Source organism: Stegostoma tigrinum, chromosome 22, assembly GCF_030684315.1.
Source record: "Stegostoma tigrinum isolate sSteTig4 chromosome 22, sSteTig4.hap1, whole genome shotgun sequence".
Classification (NCBI taxonomy): Eukaryota; Metazoa; Chordata; class Chondrichthyes; order Orectolobiformes; family Stegostomatidae; genus Stegostoma; species Stegostoma tigrinum.
Window position 1 is genome coordinate 36,424,452 of NC_081375.1, and position 13,278 is coordinate 36,437,729.

The window sequence follows — 13,278 nt, forward strand, 5'->3', positions numbered from 1 at the left end:
GCCGCTCTTGGCGGTGGACATTGAAATCCCCCACCCAGAGTACATTTTGTACCTTTGCCATCCTCAGTGCTTCCTCTAAGTGTTGTTCAACATTGAGGAATACTGATTCGTCAGCTAAGGAGGACGGTATGTGATATTCAGAAGGAGGCTTCCTTGCTCACTTTTAACTTGATATTATGAGACATCATAGGGTCTGGGGTCAATGTTGAGGATTCCGAGAGCTACACCGTCCCAACTGTATATCATTGTGCTGCCCGGTCTACCAGGTCTGTCCTGCCAGTGGGACAGGGCATATCCAGGGATGGTGATGGTGGTGTCCGTAAAGTATGGTTCCGTGAGTATGACTCTGTCAGGCTAAACATGACCAAACATGTTAATTAAAAATATGTATAAAGACGGGCGCCCGCACAGAGGCTGGAGTGCATCATCAGCCCTGAAAGTAACATCCAACGTTAATTTTGCAAGTTTCCTTGAAAGTATTGTTTTTGTCACAGTGCTTTTTCAAGGAGCTGAAAGGAGTATAAATTGAACTTGTTGGATTTTGGATTCTGGCAAGAGAAGGGACAGATATTTGTAATAAAAGCCAAGTACAATCCAGCACGTGCTGGAGATCTTCAATAAAACAAGGTCTTGGAGAAATTCAGTAGGTCTGGCAGTATGTGAGGGGAAAGAAATGCAGTTAACATTTCAAAATCAATCTGATTTTCCTTTAGAACCCCAAATAATTTGCAATGTTGCATTTTTAACTAAGTCTTTTGTATTGCAAAATAAGACAGTTTATCAAAGATTGTTGAAAAGTATTCATCAGGAGGACATTCATAAGTATACCAACATAAAAGGGGATAACATTTCACATTTATGAAAAGACAGTGTTAATTCTTTGGCAAATGGAATCTGATTGGTAGATGTTGCAGATGTAGCAGTTAGGTGATGATTGACAATTAACTGCTTTCTTTGTTTAAATTTAAACCAGGTAGGTTATCTCCAGTTGAGATATTGCCATGATAAACTAGAGAATGGTTGTCACCTTTTTTGTTGTGTTAACATAGATTCAGTGAATGCATGCTCTTTCTGCACATTTGCAAAGAGAGGAGTCCCTTGTATTAATATAAGCAACTTCCAGTACCCACAAGTTCCTCACATTGTGAGATTGACTGACATGTGATGATGCTACGACTTTAAGACATGTGTTTTGTCTTTTTTTTTTAAGAGAGACCTTGGGAGACAGGTGCCAAGCAGTCTATGGGAAGATGAATAACTCATGAAGCATTGAGTGGTTTCTTAAGAAGTTGTAACATTAGAAGCAGCTTAAATGGGTATAGTCAAGCTTCCACCCACAGAAGCAGAATTTGTTTGCTTAGTTTTCAATAGTTGCTATTGGGGTCTTAAGAAATTAAGGCTATCTTTTCCCTCGCGGTTACTGCCAAAAGGTGGGGGCTCTCTATGTACAATGGGAGTTGCAAGTCTTTTGCTAAGTGTGTGCTTATGAGACATTACTGTATTGGAACAGTTAATTACTAGCATTATTCTGTTGCTAAGTTTTCAAACAGCATTATGCTATTCGAATTCTTTCTTTCTTTTCTTGTATTTTAACTATAGTGGATGAATAAAGTGTGTTTTGCTTTAAATCTGGTAGTTTGACCAAACAAACTGCATCTGGAATACGGGGTTAGAGATAATGGGAACTGCAGATGCTGGAGATTCCAAGATAATAAAATGTGAGGCTGGATGAACACAGCAGGCCAAGCAGCATCTCAGGAGCACAAAAGCTGACGTTTCGGGCCTAGACCCTTCATCAGAGAGGGGGATGGGGGGAGGGAACTGGAATAAATAGGGAGAGAGGGGGAGGCGGAGAGATTCCCTGAGGTTGGTCCGGAGGGAGGAGGGTAACTTCTTCAGGTTAGGCATCCCTGGAAGAGGCTTCGCAGTGAGGTTAAAATAGTATCAGAGATAATGGGAACTGCAGATGCTGGAGATTCCAAGATAATAAAATGTGAGGCTGGATGAACACAGCAGGCCAAGCAGCATCTCAGGAGCACAAAAGCTGACGTTTCGGGCCTAGACCCTTCATCAGAGAGGGGGATGGCGGGAGGGAACTGGAATAAATAGGGAGAGAGGGGGAGGCGGAGAGATTCCCTGAGGTTGGTCCGGAGGGAGGAGGGTAACTTCTTCAGGTTAGGCATCCCTGGAAGAGGCTTCGCAGTGAGGTTAAAATAGTATCAGAGATAATGGGAACTGCAGATGCTGGAGATTCCAAGATAATAAAATGTGAGGCTGGATGAACACAGCAGGCCAAGCAGCATCTCAGGAGCACAAAAGCTGACGTTTCGGGCTTAGACCCTTCATCAGAGAGGGGGATGGGGGGAGGGAACTGGAATAAATAGGGAGAGAGGGGGAGGCGGAGAGATTCCCTGAGGTTGGTCCGGAGGGAGGAGGGTAACTTCTTCAGGTTAGGCATCCCTGGAAGAGGCTTCGCAGTGAGGTTAAAATAGTATCAGAGATAATGGGAACTGCAGATGCTGGAGATTCCAAGATAATCTCCAGTTCCCTCCCCCCATCCCCCTCTCTGATGAAGGGTCTAGGCCCGAAACGTCAGCTTTTGTGCTCCTGAGATGCTGCTTGGCCTGCTGTGTTCATCCAGCCTCACATTTTATTATCTTGGAATCTCCAGCATCTGCAGTTCCCATTATCTCTGATACTATTTTAACCTCACTGCGAAGCCTCTTCCAGGGATGCCTAACCTGAAGAAGTTACCCTCCTCCCTCCGGACCAGTATCTGGAATACAACAGCTTGTGTTTAACTTTTAAGGTAAGAAAAAAATTAGGGTCTAGACTATCTCATGAATATATTGAGGGGGTTTGGTCTCGTCCAAAACAAATTGGGCACTTGTCAGGATCAAAATCTCTAATTCCAGGTTGGGTTTAGGATTATTGGACTCAAAGTCAGTGAGTGGTAAGTGTTAACGTCTTTTATTTCACATGGTGAATTGGTTTGATCAAACTATCGGATTTAAAGATTTATTCATCCACTATAGTTAAAATACAACAAAATAAAGAAGCAATTGAAATAACTTAACTCACTGGAAAACTTAAGAGTAATAGATACAGTCAGTATTATCATTAAACTGTTCCAATATAGTAACATCCCATAAAAACATCCATGGCAAAAGCCAGTTCAGAACATAGATTGTCTCACATGGAGCTCTCTTGTAGGCAGAGAACCTCCAGCTTTTGGCTGCAACTGAGAGAGGGAAAATAGCTTTTTCTTCTTCAACACTTCAACAGCAACTGTTGAAAGCTAAATGGAAAAAAATTCTGCTTCTGTGGGCAGGAGCTTGACCACACCCATTCAGGCTGCATCTATTGTTCCAACTTTCAAAAAAAAAGCACCCAAAGCTATAAGATAATAAAATGTGAGGCTGGATGAACACAGCAGGCCAAGCAGCATCTCAGGAGCATAAAAGCTGACGTTTCGGGCCTAGACCCAAAGCTACAAGTTCTTCATCTTCCAATAGACTTCTTGGTACCTGTCCCCTAGTCTCTCTCTAAAAGAAAACAGGACAAAACTCTTAAAGCTACAATATCGTCACAGATAATCTTAATTTGGTTGTCTTATTTCCGAGCACACTCAGAATTATTTGGCAAGCTGTATTATTGTGAAAATCACATCTAAAGTTGAACATTGCATTTTGCGTTTTGCATGACCAGGCTGGTTGAATATGGTGAGTATCTTGCCTGTTGCAAACACAGTCAGAAGGACATGCTGTTTGATGCAATCTGTCAATCTTTGGCTTATACGGCCCACATATTTAGCCTCACACCAGCTGTTCGCCAAGACGACATTCTGCCTCTCAAACAATGCGTAATGTGATTGATGAATTATAGTGCTGGTGTAATATTAGTCATCATGCAACTCCATAGTAACACCTCTATCAATCACAATCCACATGCCAACAGTCAGCACTCTCTTGTGTAGAAATGAAACCTCTGTGCAGTTTTATTCCTTTGAATATCCAAATGAGAGCAGGAAGAAAAGCTTTGAAAAAACATAGCTTTTTTTTTAGCAACACTGGAGTTCAGTACCACTGAACAGCTATTTGAAGCAACCTTTAATTAAGTAAGGGATTGGAATCTGGTTTCCCACTTCATCTCACTTCAGAATGAACATAGCAGAACAGAATGATTCCCTAAAGGTGAAACTTGAAAACAGAAAATGTTTTTCAAATAGAAGATTGTAATCTGAGTTACCCTGAAAGCAAGGATAAACTGTCAAGATATGAATGTTGATATTCTCTGAATCTGAACCTTGTGACAGGTGGGAAAATGGAGAGGATAAGTGGATGAGTTATTTCTTTACTGAACACAAAACAAGCTATGGCCAAGCTATACAAAACAAGTTATACCGAACAGAAATAAAATCAGAAGCAAAGTATTTTAAGGGCTGGTCAAGATTTTCATCTTCCAGTCAGCTTCATATCTAAAATTTAGAAAAAGATGATCCATTAAATGTCTTTGTGGCATGGTCAGACTCTGATAGATTTCAATACTAGACAGACATTCCATAGAGAAAATAATATCATAGACTTTAACAAATTGTATTTAAAAATGTAGAAAGTCAGTTTGAAGACAGAAATCAGACCATCAGTTTTCACCTTCATATTGCTAGATTCTGCTGAGGTTTTATATATGAATAGGGTTCTGTCCTTGAGTCAGTTGGCTCCAGGAAAAGATACCCTTTTGGATCAAATGTCTGCTATTTAAAGAAATTCATGGAAAAGTGATTATTTCCAACAGCCTTGATGGTGAAAATGGGATGCTCAGTGGTGTCCTAAAGCATGGGTATCGATTATTGTGGCCTTTCAAGATCAGTTAGATATGGAATGTGGGTCTCAGTGCAATAGTTACAGACAAAAGGAATGAAGATATTATTACATTTAGCAGATCTGGATGTCATAGCACAAACCAAGATTGGAGTAGTAACAGTAAGTGAATAAACTCAGGAATGCATGGGTAATGGTTAACATGTTCTGTGACTTTAAACATAGCAAATTGGCAGCAAATGATTGAAATAGCTGATTGGTTAGACAGCACAAAACAGAGTAAAGAATGATGGGCATGCACTTGAATTTAAAGAAAATGATTATGGGGCCTGCAACAATTCTTGGGAGTTGAATTATTCACATTATATTCATGTCTGCCAATGATGCAACTATTGTTAGTATAGTAAATACTTCAGCTGGGAATACAAAATTACAAAGAAATATTGAATAGGTGACTAGATAAAAGTATAGCAGATATTTAACACTGCCGTTGTGTGTTATGTTTACATTTTGGACTGAAAAAAACAGAGAGAATTGAGTATTTAAATAGTAAAAAGCTGCGATAGTGGAAAGTCCAAAGAGATTTTTGGGGTTCTGTACACAGATAACCAAAATGTGATGTTCCAAAAAATTCAGTGAGTCTAATTCATTGTTAGCATTTATAACATGAGGGTTGGGATATAAAGGTGAATGGATATATCACCTCTATGCAAAGGTCAGGTTATGGAATAGCCAGGATTTTGTTGGGCCGTGGGAAAATCATCTTTTGGTCAAATAACTAGCACAGAAACTCAGTCAGTACTCCACGTGGAGTGGAGAGAGCTAACAGTAATTGGCTGCAATGAGGCTGAGTCCATGACTGGAGTCCAAGGTGGCAGAAGTCGAGCCTGCCAAGATCTCCCAGCTACTCAGAGTGTGACAGCATATGTGCCAATGAGGATGTTGGCAGCGCTTGATGGCACTGAACACACTTGAGGCCCATAATCATAGAGAGGCTCCAAGTCACAGATGAGTAAGGTGGAACAAGGGCAAGGGTAGCCTTCAGTTCCTATATGATGCCAGGTTCTTTGATCATGCACAGAGTGCCTGACCATGAGGATACACCACTCCACCATCATCCCAGAGGCCACTAGCAAAACTAATATGTATTGCTCAGCAGCCGGGGATAGCAGGAACTGCAGGCGCTGGAGTCAGAGACAACTGGAGGAACACTACAGGACAGGCAGCGTCAGAGGAGCAGGAAAGCTAACATTTCAGGTTGGGACACTTCTCAGAACATTTTCTGATGTATTCCTCAGCACCTTTCCAACGGTGCATGATACCCACGCATTCACATTGTAGTGGGCTCAGAAAGATGGATGTCAATTAACTTATTAATGCCCTTAAGTGGCACTCTGCTGGTGGCTGGAAATTCAACATCTGTTCATTCCAACCTCTGACTTAATCAGGGGAGGTTTTGTTGCACATGGTGTGATGTAAGGTATATGATATATATTTTAATATCTTTTATTTTAGAGATTGGATTTTTAAATACTAGCATGTGAGTTGTCAATATCTACGAAAAAAATTTAGTCATTATGTGTAAGTATTTCTATAGTCATGGTCATTTATTATTTTTTAAAAATGAGAGACTTCCTGGATTTTGTTTTCACTGGGTGACTTTTACAATCAAACAGAGTGAACAGTTATGCATTATGTATCAGGTAGAAGGTTCTGGAATTTTTCTGGCTTAGGAGAAGCACCCATAGTTTGAAGAAAAACCTTTTGGTTTCAGTTTTACAGATGTCGTGGCTGAAGCTGGATATGTGAGACAGTTGCTTCCAAAGAGTAGAATAGTTTAGAACTGTTAAGAAACAGGTTACCTCAGTGTAAGGGATAATGGGAACTGCAGATGCTGGAGATTCCAAGATAATAAAATGTGAGGCTGGACGAACACAGCAGGCCAAGCAGCATCTCAGGAGCACAAAAGCTGACGTTTCGGGCCTAGACCCTTCATCAGAGAGGGGGATGCATCCCAAAACCAGTCCAACCTGTCTCCGCCTCCCTAACCGGTTCTTCCTCTCACCCATCCCTTCCTCCCACCCCAAGCCGCACCCCCCGCTACCTACTAACCTCATCCCACCTCCTTGACCTGTCCGTCTTCCCTGGACTGACCTATCCCCTCCCTACCTCCCCACCTACACTCTCTCCAACTATCTTCTTTACTCTCCATCTTCGGTCCGCCTCCCCCTCTCTCCCTATTTATTCCAGTTCCCTCCCCCCATCCCCCTCTCTGATGAAGGGTCTAGGCCCGAAACGTCAGCTTTTGTGCTCCTGAGATGCTGCTTGGCCTGCTGTGTTCGTCCAGCCTCACATTTTATTACCTCAGTGTAAGGAATCAGTTTGAAAGTTCCAGATAAGAGCGTTTGGTTAAAACCCTTAACGGGTTATTTAAAGCTGAGAAAGACTAAGCTCAGTTGTATGAAAACTCAAGGAAAAGGCTGTCTGATTCTCCAGTCTGGGAATTGATATCACAGTTAGGTTAAGTCCTGTAGAGGTGACAGACAGGTAACTCTCTCTGGTTATGCTGATGTAAAGGAGTGCTTTTGAGATTAGTGGGATTTTATTTTATAGTATGTTTCAAAATCCTTGTGTTTATGAAAATAGTTTGTTTTATTCTATTTTATCTTCAATTCTTTTGCATCTTAAACTTTCACTTTATTGTTAAAATCAACTCGACAGCATTGTGTGTTTTGTGTTTCCAAAAAAGATATTCATTAAAACCAACACAACAAAATTATGACTAATTTATTTCAGTCTGGGATCTGACTTGTCTGTTAATAACCAAGCTGGGCTATCATAACACTATGAGAACAACAGGGGAATCTCCAGCAATTGCATATGCCCAACAACCATGGTTCCTGCCAAGATGGATGATGATAAAATCTAATCCGTGTCTGGTGTGTTATGTACGGTTCTGCGAGTTGTGTGTTATGAAGGTTATATTGGTCTTAGAAAGGAATGTCACACAGATTAAGTAAAAATGTTATAATACCTCCAACGATTCGATTACTATGAAAAATTGCATAACCTAGGTATTTATTGTCTGAAATATAGCAAGTGATTTGAATGAGGCTTTTAGGAAAGTAACTGATGGTGTACACAGAGAGAAACATTTTATACTGGTCAGTGAGCACATTGCAGACTGACATCACCTTAGTTTTGGAGACAATGAATAATGAACATTTGAGTTAACCAAGGTACTCTATATTTTTTATCTCATTAGGCCTAACAATGATCTTGAAACATATTTCACAGGCACATGTTGAACATTCGCTGGGAAGGTAAAGACTTCTCTTTTAATGAGGATGGCTATTTGGTGAGACCTTCGATGGCTGTGGTCACACTGAACAGAAGCAGATTTTGGGAAATGGTGAGTATTAGATGAAAATCTTTAAGATAGAGACCTGGTCAAGAGGGCTTTCAATTATTCTCCAACAATGTCTTCATTGTACATATGATTCATACTGGTTAGTCTGCAGTGTGTCTTTTGTGGTAATATTCATAAACATTAAAGTCCAAACTTGTGGAATATTTGTTTCTGTAAAAGATTAACAACTTCAGATTTAAATGTTAAAAGTGTGCATGAATGAAGCCCGTATTATATTTTTCTTTAAATCAGCATGTGGTTCCTGAGATCTGTCCGTGGCAGAGAGGTGATTGGCTATGCAGTTGGGCATGGGTGTGGGGAGGTGAGCATGAGCTGATACGGAGGAGGTACTAAGAATGGATGGGGCGTAGAGGCAAACAGTATTCAAAAACAATTGTGATGAAGTTCCAGAACTGGGATGGACTTTCTAACAGCCCTCCTCAGAATTCACCTGCCCCAACAACTGCCAAAAATCTGCTTCTGGGTTCGGTAGACTCAATTTAATTCTATCCCTGCTCCCTGGAGTGAAAATTGTGGTAACAGTTCCTTTCAAACTAAGGCAGGCCTAAGTGAGGAAATTTTAATCTTGAAGAGGAGTCTGAATGAAGAAGAGTCATATCAAACTTTAGAGTCAGAGAGGTGTACTGCATGGAACTGGACCCTTCAGTCTAACTCGTCCAGACCAATCACATATCCTAAATTAATCTAGTTCAATTTGCCAGCATTTGGCCCATATTGCTTTAAACCCTTCCTATTCAAATGCCTGTCCAGACTCCTTTTAAATGTTGTAATTGTACCCACCTCTATTACCTCCTCTGGAACTCACTCCATACATGCACCACCCTCTACGTGAATAAGTTGCCCCTTAGCTCCCTTTTAAATCTTTCCCTTCCCACATTAAACCTGTGCCCTCTAGTTTTTGACTCCCCCACCCTAGGGAAAAACCTTGTCTATTTTATGGACCAGACCAGGTCCCCTCAAAATATTTTAAGACAGCTAACTTTTTCGCATTTTAAAAAGGTACATGTGAAGTGGGTGCTCCAGATGAGATGCAACTTGTCAAGTGAGTCAATGTTAAGCAAAACACAATTTAAACACTATAGTTAAAACACAAATAAAAGAAAGGGGAATTTAGAATAACTTAACTATTGGAAAATTTAACTGAACAAAGATACAGTACCTATTACTAATTAACTGTTCCAATATAGTGACATCGCAAAAACACAACCCTTGGCAAAAAAGTTAAATTCAAACACAGATTCTTATGTGCACTTTCCTAATCCAGAAGGGAACAACATCAAGAGAGATTTCAGAGAAAGTCAGTTAGGACCCAAACAGCTTCTCACTGCTACAGCTAAAGAGAAAACAAGAAAGCCTGATCTGGGAGAACTGGCCACTCTCGTTTCATTGTTACGACTGCTTTAAAACCAAACAGTCTAAAAGGCATCTTAACCTACTGACTTAGGCTGGCTCCCATAGCCACTTTTTCACCTCTGCCTTTACAACCTTTCCTCAAGAAAATCCAGGACAGAATAACATTTTTAAAAGGTGCTGGCATTGTCACACCTCCTTCCTTTAAAAAAAAGGACCATTAATAAAATAAAATGACTTCATTTTAAAACCCTTAGTCTTACTGTTGGTACACTATAAAGTATAAATTACATTGATGTTAAGCATACAAAACATTAACCACTACATTCTATGTTAGTCATTCACTCCTGTCACCGAACGCCTCAACTTTTCTTTATTCAAGTTTCAACAACACATCAGCAATTATTTTTTCTCATCTTGCCACATGTATAAATTTCAAATTGAATGGATGCAAATAATAAGCTCCATCTAAACAGTCTGGGAATTTTATCCATAATTTTTTTCAAAAACATTAATAATCAATATATACAATTGTCTCAGACACATTACTGGCAATATAAATATTGAAATGTTGTAACGCCAACACCAAGATCAAGGTCTCCTTTTCAATCGTGGAGTATTTCTGTTGATGAACATTCAATTTTCAGGAAAAATACCTGTTAAGTCTTTTTATCTTCTTGTCATCTGCTTTAAAGAGTACTGCACCAACACCAACATCATTCGCATTGATAGCCACCTTGAATGGCTTTGCATAATTGGGTGTGGCAAATACTGGGGCAATGACTAACACAGCTTTCAGGCTGTCAAGGACTTTCTGATAGTCTGCCATCCACTGAAATTTTCTTCACTTCTTCAATAAGTCAATGAGTGGAGCAACCTCACTGCTAGAATTTGGTACAGACTTTTAATGAAATGCTCCAAAGGCTAGAAATTATAGTACTGCTCTCTTTAAGAGTAAAGGAGACTCTCAATAGTCTTTGTTTTCATATTCCATGGGGCCATCTGTCTACATCTGATAACATGGCTCAAGAATGTGACTTGGGCTCTTGCAAATTCACTCTTAGCCAGGTTTATCACCAATTTTGCTTTCCGAAGTGGATCAAATAATCCCAAAAAATGCTGTAAATATTCCTTGTGTGTGTGACTAAAAATCACCAGGTCGAAGTACACCACTCAATGGGGTATTCAGAGGTGATTTTATTGGTTAGTCTTTAACATGTGGCTGGTGCATTTTCCAAACCAAAAATGGCATGACTTTAAATTGGTATAATCCGTTCAGCGTTACAAAAGCCGAAATTTTCTTCGCTCTTTTGGATAAACGTACCTGCCAATATCCTCTGAGAAAGTCCAACTTAGAAATGCAAACTTCTTGACCCACCTTTTCAATAAAGCCTTCCAAACATGGGAATAGGGTATGAATCAGACATTGTAACTGCATTGACTTTTCAGTTGTCCATACAAACATTGGGTACTATCTGGTTTTGGCACCATTAAATGGGTGAGCTCCAGTCACTGCAACTCACTTTGAACGTGTGCTCAGAGACAACATAATCAATTTCCTTTTGAATCTGTGCCAATGTGAGGGTTAAGCCTATAAGGATGTTGCTTAATTGGAACAGCATTTCCTATATCTACATCATACATAACTAAATTAGTAATTCCCAGTTTATTCCCACATTTCCTCATGCAATAGTAATAACTCTTTCAGGTCATTTCAATTTTCCTGGGGAAATAACTCTAAATTATCCCAATTTTTGGGAACTTCCTCATTGTCCAATTTAATGTGAGGAATGTCCAATTCAGAATCCTCTGAACTGGGTTCTTCAGTCTGTTGTAACCAGTAATACATTCCCCTTTTGCTTTCCTTCCCTATCAAGATACCTTTTGAACATATTCACATGACACACATTTCTTTCTATCAGGAATCCTTATCAAATAATTCACCTCACTCAATCTCCTTTTGATTTGATAAGGTCCACTAAACGTTGTTTTTAAAGGTGCACCTATCACTGGAATTAAAACTGATACCCACTTCCATTAGCAAAATTGCAAATTTTTGATTTCTTGTCTGTTCCTGTCTCGTCATATGCTGTGCTACTTTTAAATGCTGTCTAGCCAACTCCCCTGCGCTATTTAACCATTCCCCAAAATTTGATTCATTGATCCAAATATTTTGTCTCTGAACTCTAACTCACCAATTTCTCCTTAATTAATTTCAGTGGTCCTCTCACCTCATGCCCACTAATTCAAATGGACTGCATTTGGTGGATACATTTGGCACAACCCTAATTGCAAAACATACAAATGGAATTCCTTTATCCCAACTGTCTGGATAGTCTTGGCTACAAACCCTCAACATGGTCTCTTAGGTTTTATGGCACCATTCTAACACTCCCTACGTTCTGGATGGTATGTAACGGATTTGAATTGTTTTACTCCTAAGCTATCCATAATTTCCCCGAATAATTTCAATGTAAAATTTGACCCTTGATCTTATCGTATCTCTGAGTTGTCTACAGGTAGCGAAAAATTTGATTAACTCTTCCACATTCCTTTTAGCTGTGATATTGTGTAATGGAAATTAGTGGACACATCCAGTGTTAACAAATACTAATTCCCACCTTTTGTTTTAGGTAGCGGTCCTATGCAATCAATTAAGATCCTTGTAAAAGGTTCCTCAAATGCAGGAATGGGTGTTAAAGGTGCTGGTTTTATCACTGCCTGGAGTTTCCTAATTATCTGACACGTATGACATGTCTGGCAAAATTCAACTACATCCTTATGTAGCACAGGCCAGCGAAAATGTTTTTGTATTTCAGCTTGAGTTTCTTAACCCAAACTAGTAATTTATGTGCTAGCTGCAATACCTCCTTTCTATAACCCACTGGTAATAGAACTTGATTAATTTCCTAAAGAAGGGTTATACCTGAAACATTGACTGCTCCTTTCCTCCAGATGCTGCCTGGCCTGCTGTGTTCTTCCACCCTCCCATTTGTCTACCTTGATGAACTTCTGCCCATTTCTCATCCACCTGAATATGTGATGGTCTCCATTTCCTCATCAAGACATCAATTTAGATAGTAATATCTGGGAATACACTCAGATTCTTCTTCTGTGTATGTTTTTTCATACAATTGCTTCAGTTTTTTTTATCGTTGTAATTCAGTTAATTTCTTTGAACTAAAAATATCCTCCTGTTCTTATTTTGTCTCAAGCATTTGATCAAACATGGTTTCTGATCATTCAACCTCCATACCTTTATTCTTTGATTTCTCCTCCTGCTTCTACTGGTGGGCTTGTGACCTCAATATCATACAGTCAGGAACAAACCCAGCATATACTTCCTGTAATACTTCAGTGGCCTGATTTTCTACTGCTTTTCAACCACAAGAGGCAGTACTTCTGTGATCCATTACCAAGATCTGGCATTTCCTTCTGAACCAACCCCTGATGAGATTGTACATTCTGGTGCAGCTCTTTAGCTTCCACTGATTTCCTTTACCACTGTAACAAAATTCACTGACTTATCCTGTTTTCCTACGTCCGTCTTCCCAATGCTTTATCTAAACCACCACCAATGACTTCATGTGGCCTACTTTATTACAGTGAAAACACCTGAGGTTTTGTTTTCTTTCTTTCCCCTTCAGGGGCTTCCTTTTTCCCCTGTGGTAAACTACC

The 13,278-nt window shown here is 39.8% G+C and overlaps 1 protein-coding gene across 3 annotated transcripts in view; it reads left to right on the top strand.

Annotated features, from left to right (window-relative positions):
- Nucleotides 1-13,278, top strand: part of LOC125463633 (glutamate receptor ionotropic, NMDA 2C-like) — a 149,734-nt gene that overhangs the window by 62,055 nt on the left and 74,401 nt on the right. For all 3 annotated transcript variants that reach the window (XR_007249879.2, XR_007249878.2, XM_048555162.2), the window contains exon 4: nt 8,118-8,232. Coding sequence is in view for 1 of the 3 variants with exons in the window: in XM_048555162.2 (XP_048411119.2) it covers nt 8,118-8,232 (115 nt within the window). In the remaining 2 variants the exon portion in view is untranslated. The remainder of the gene's footprint in view (nt 1-8,117; nt 8,233-13,278) is intronic.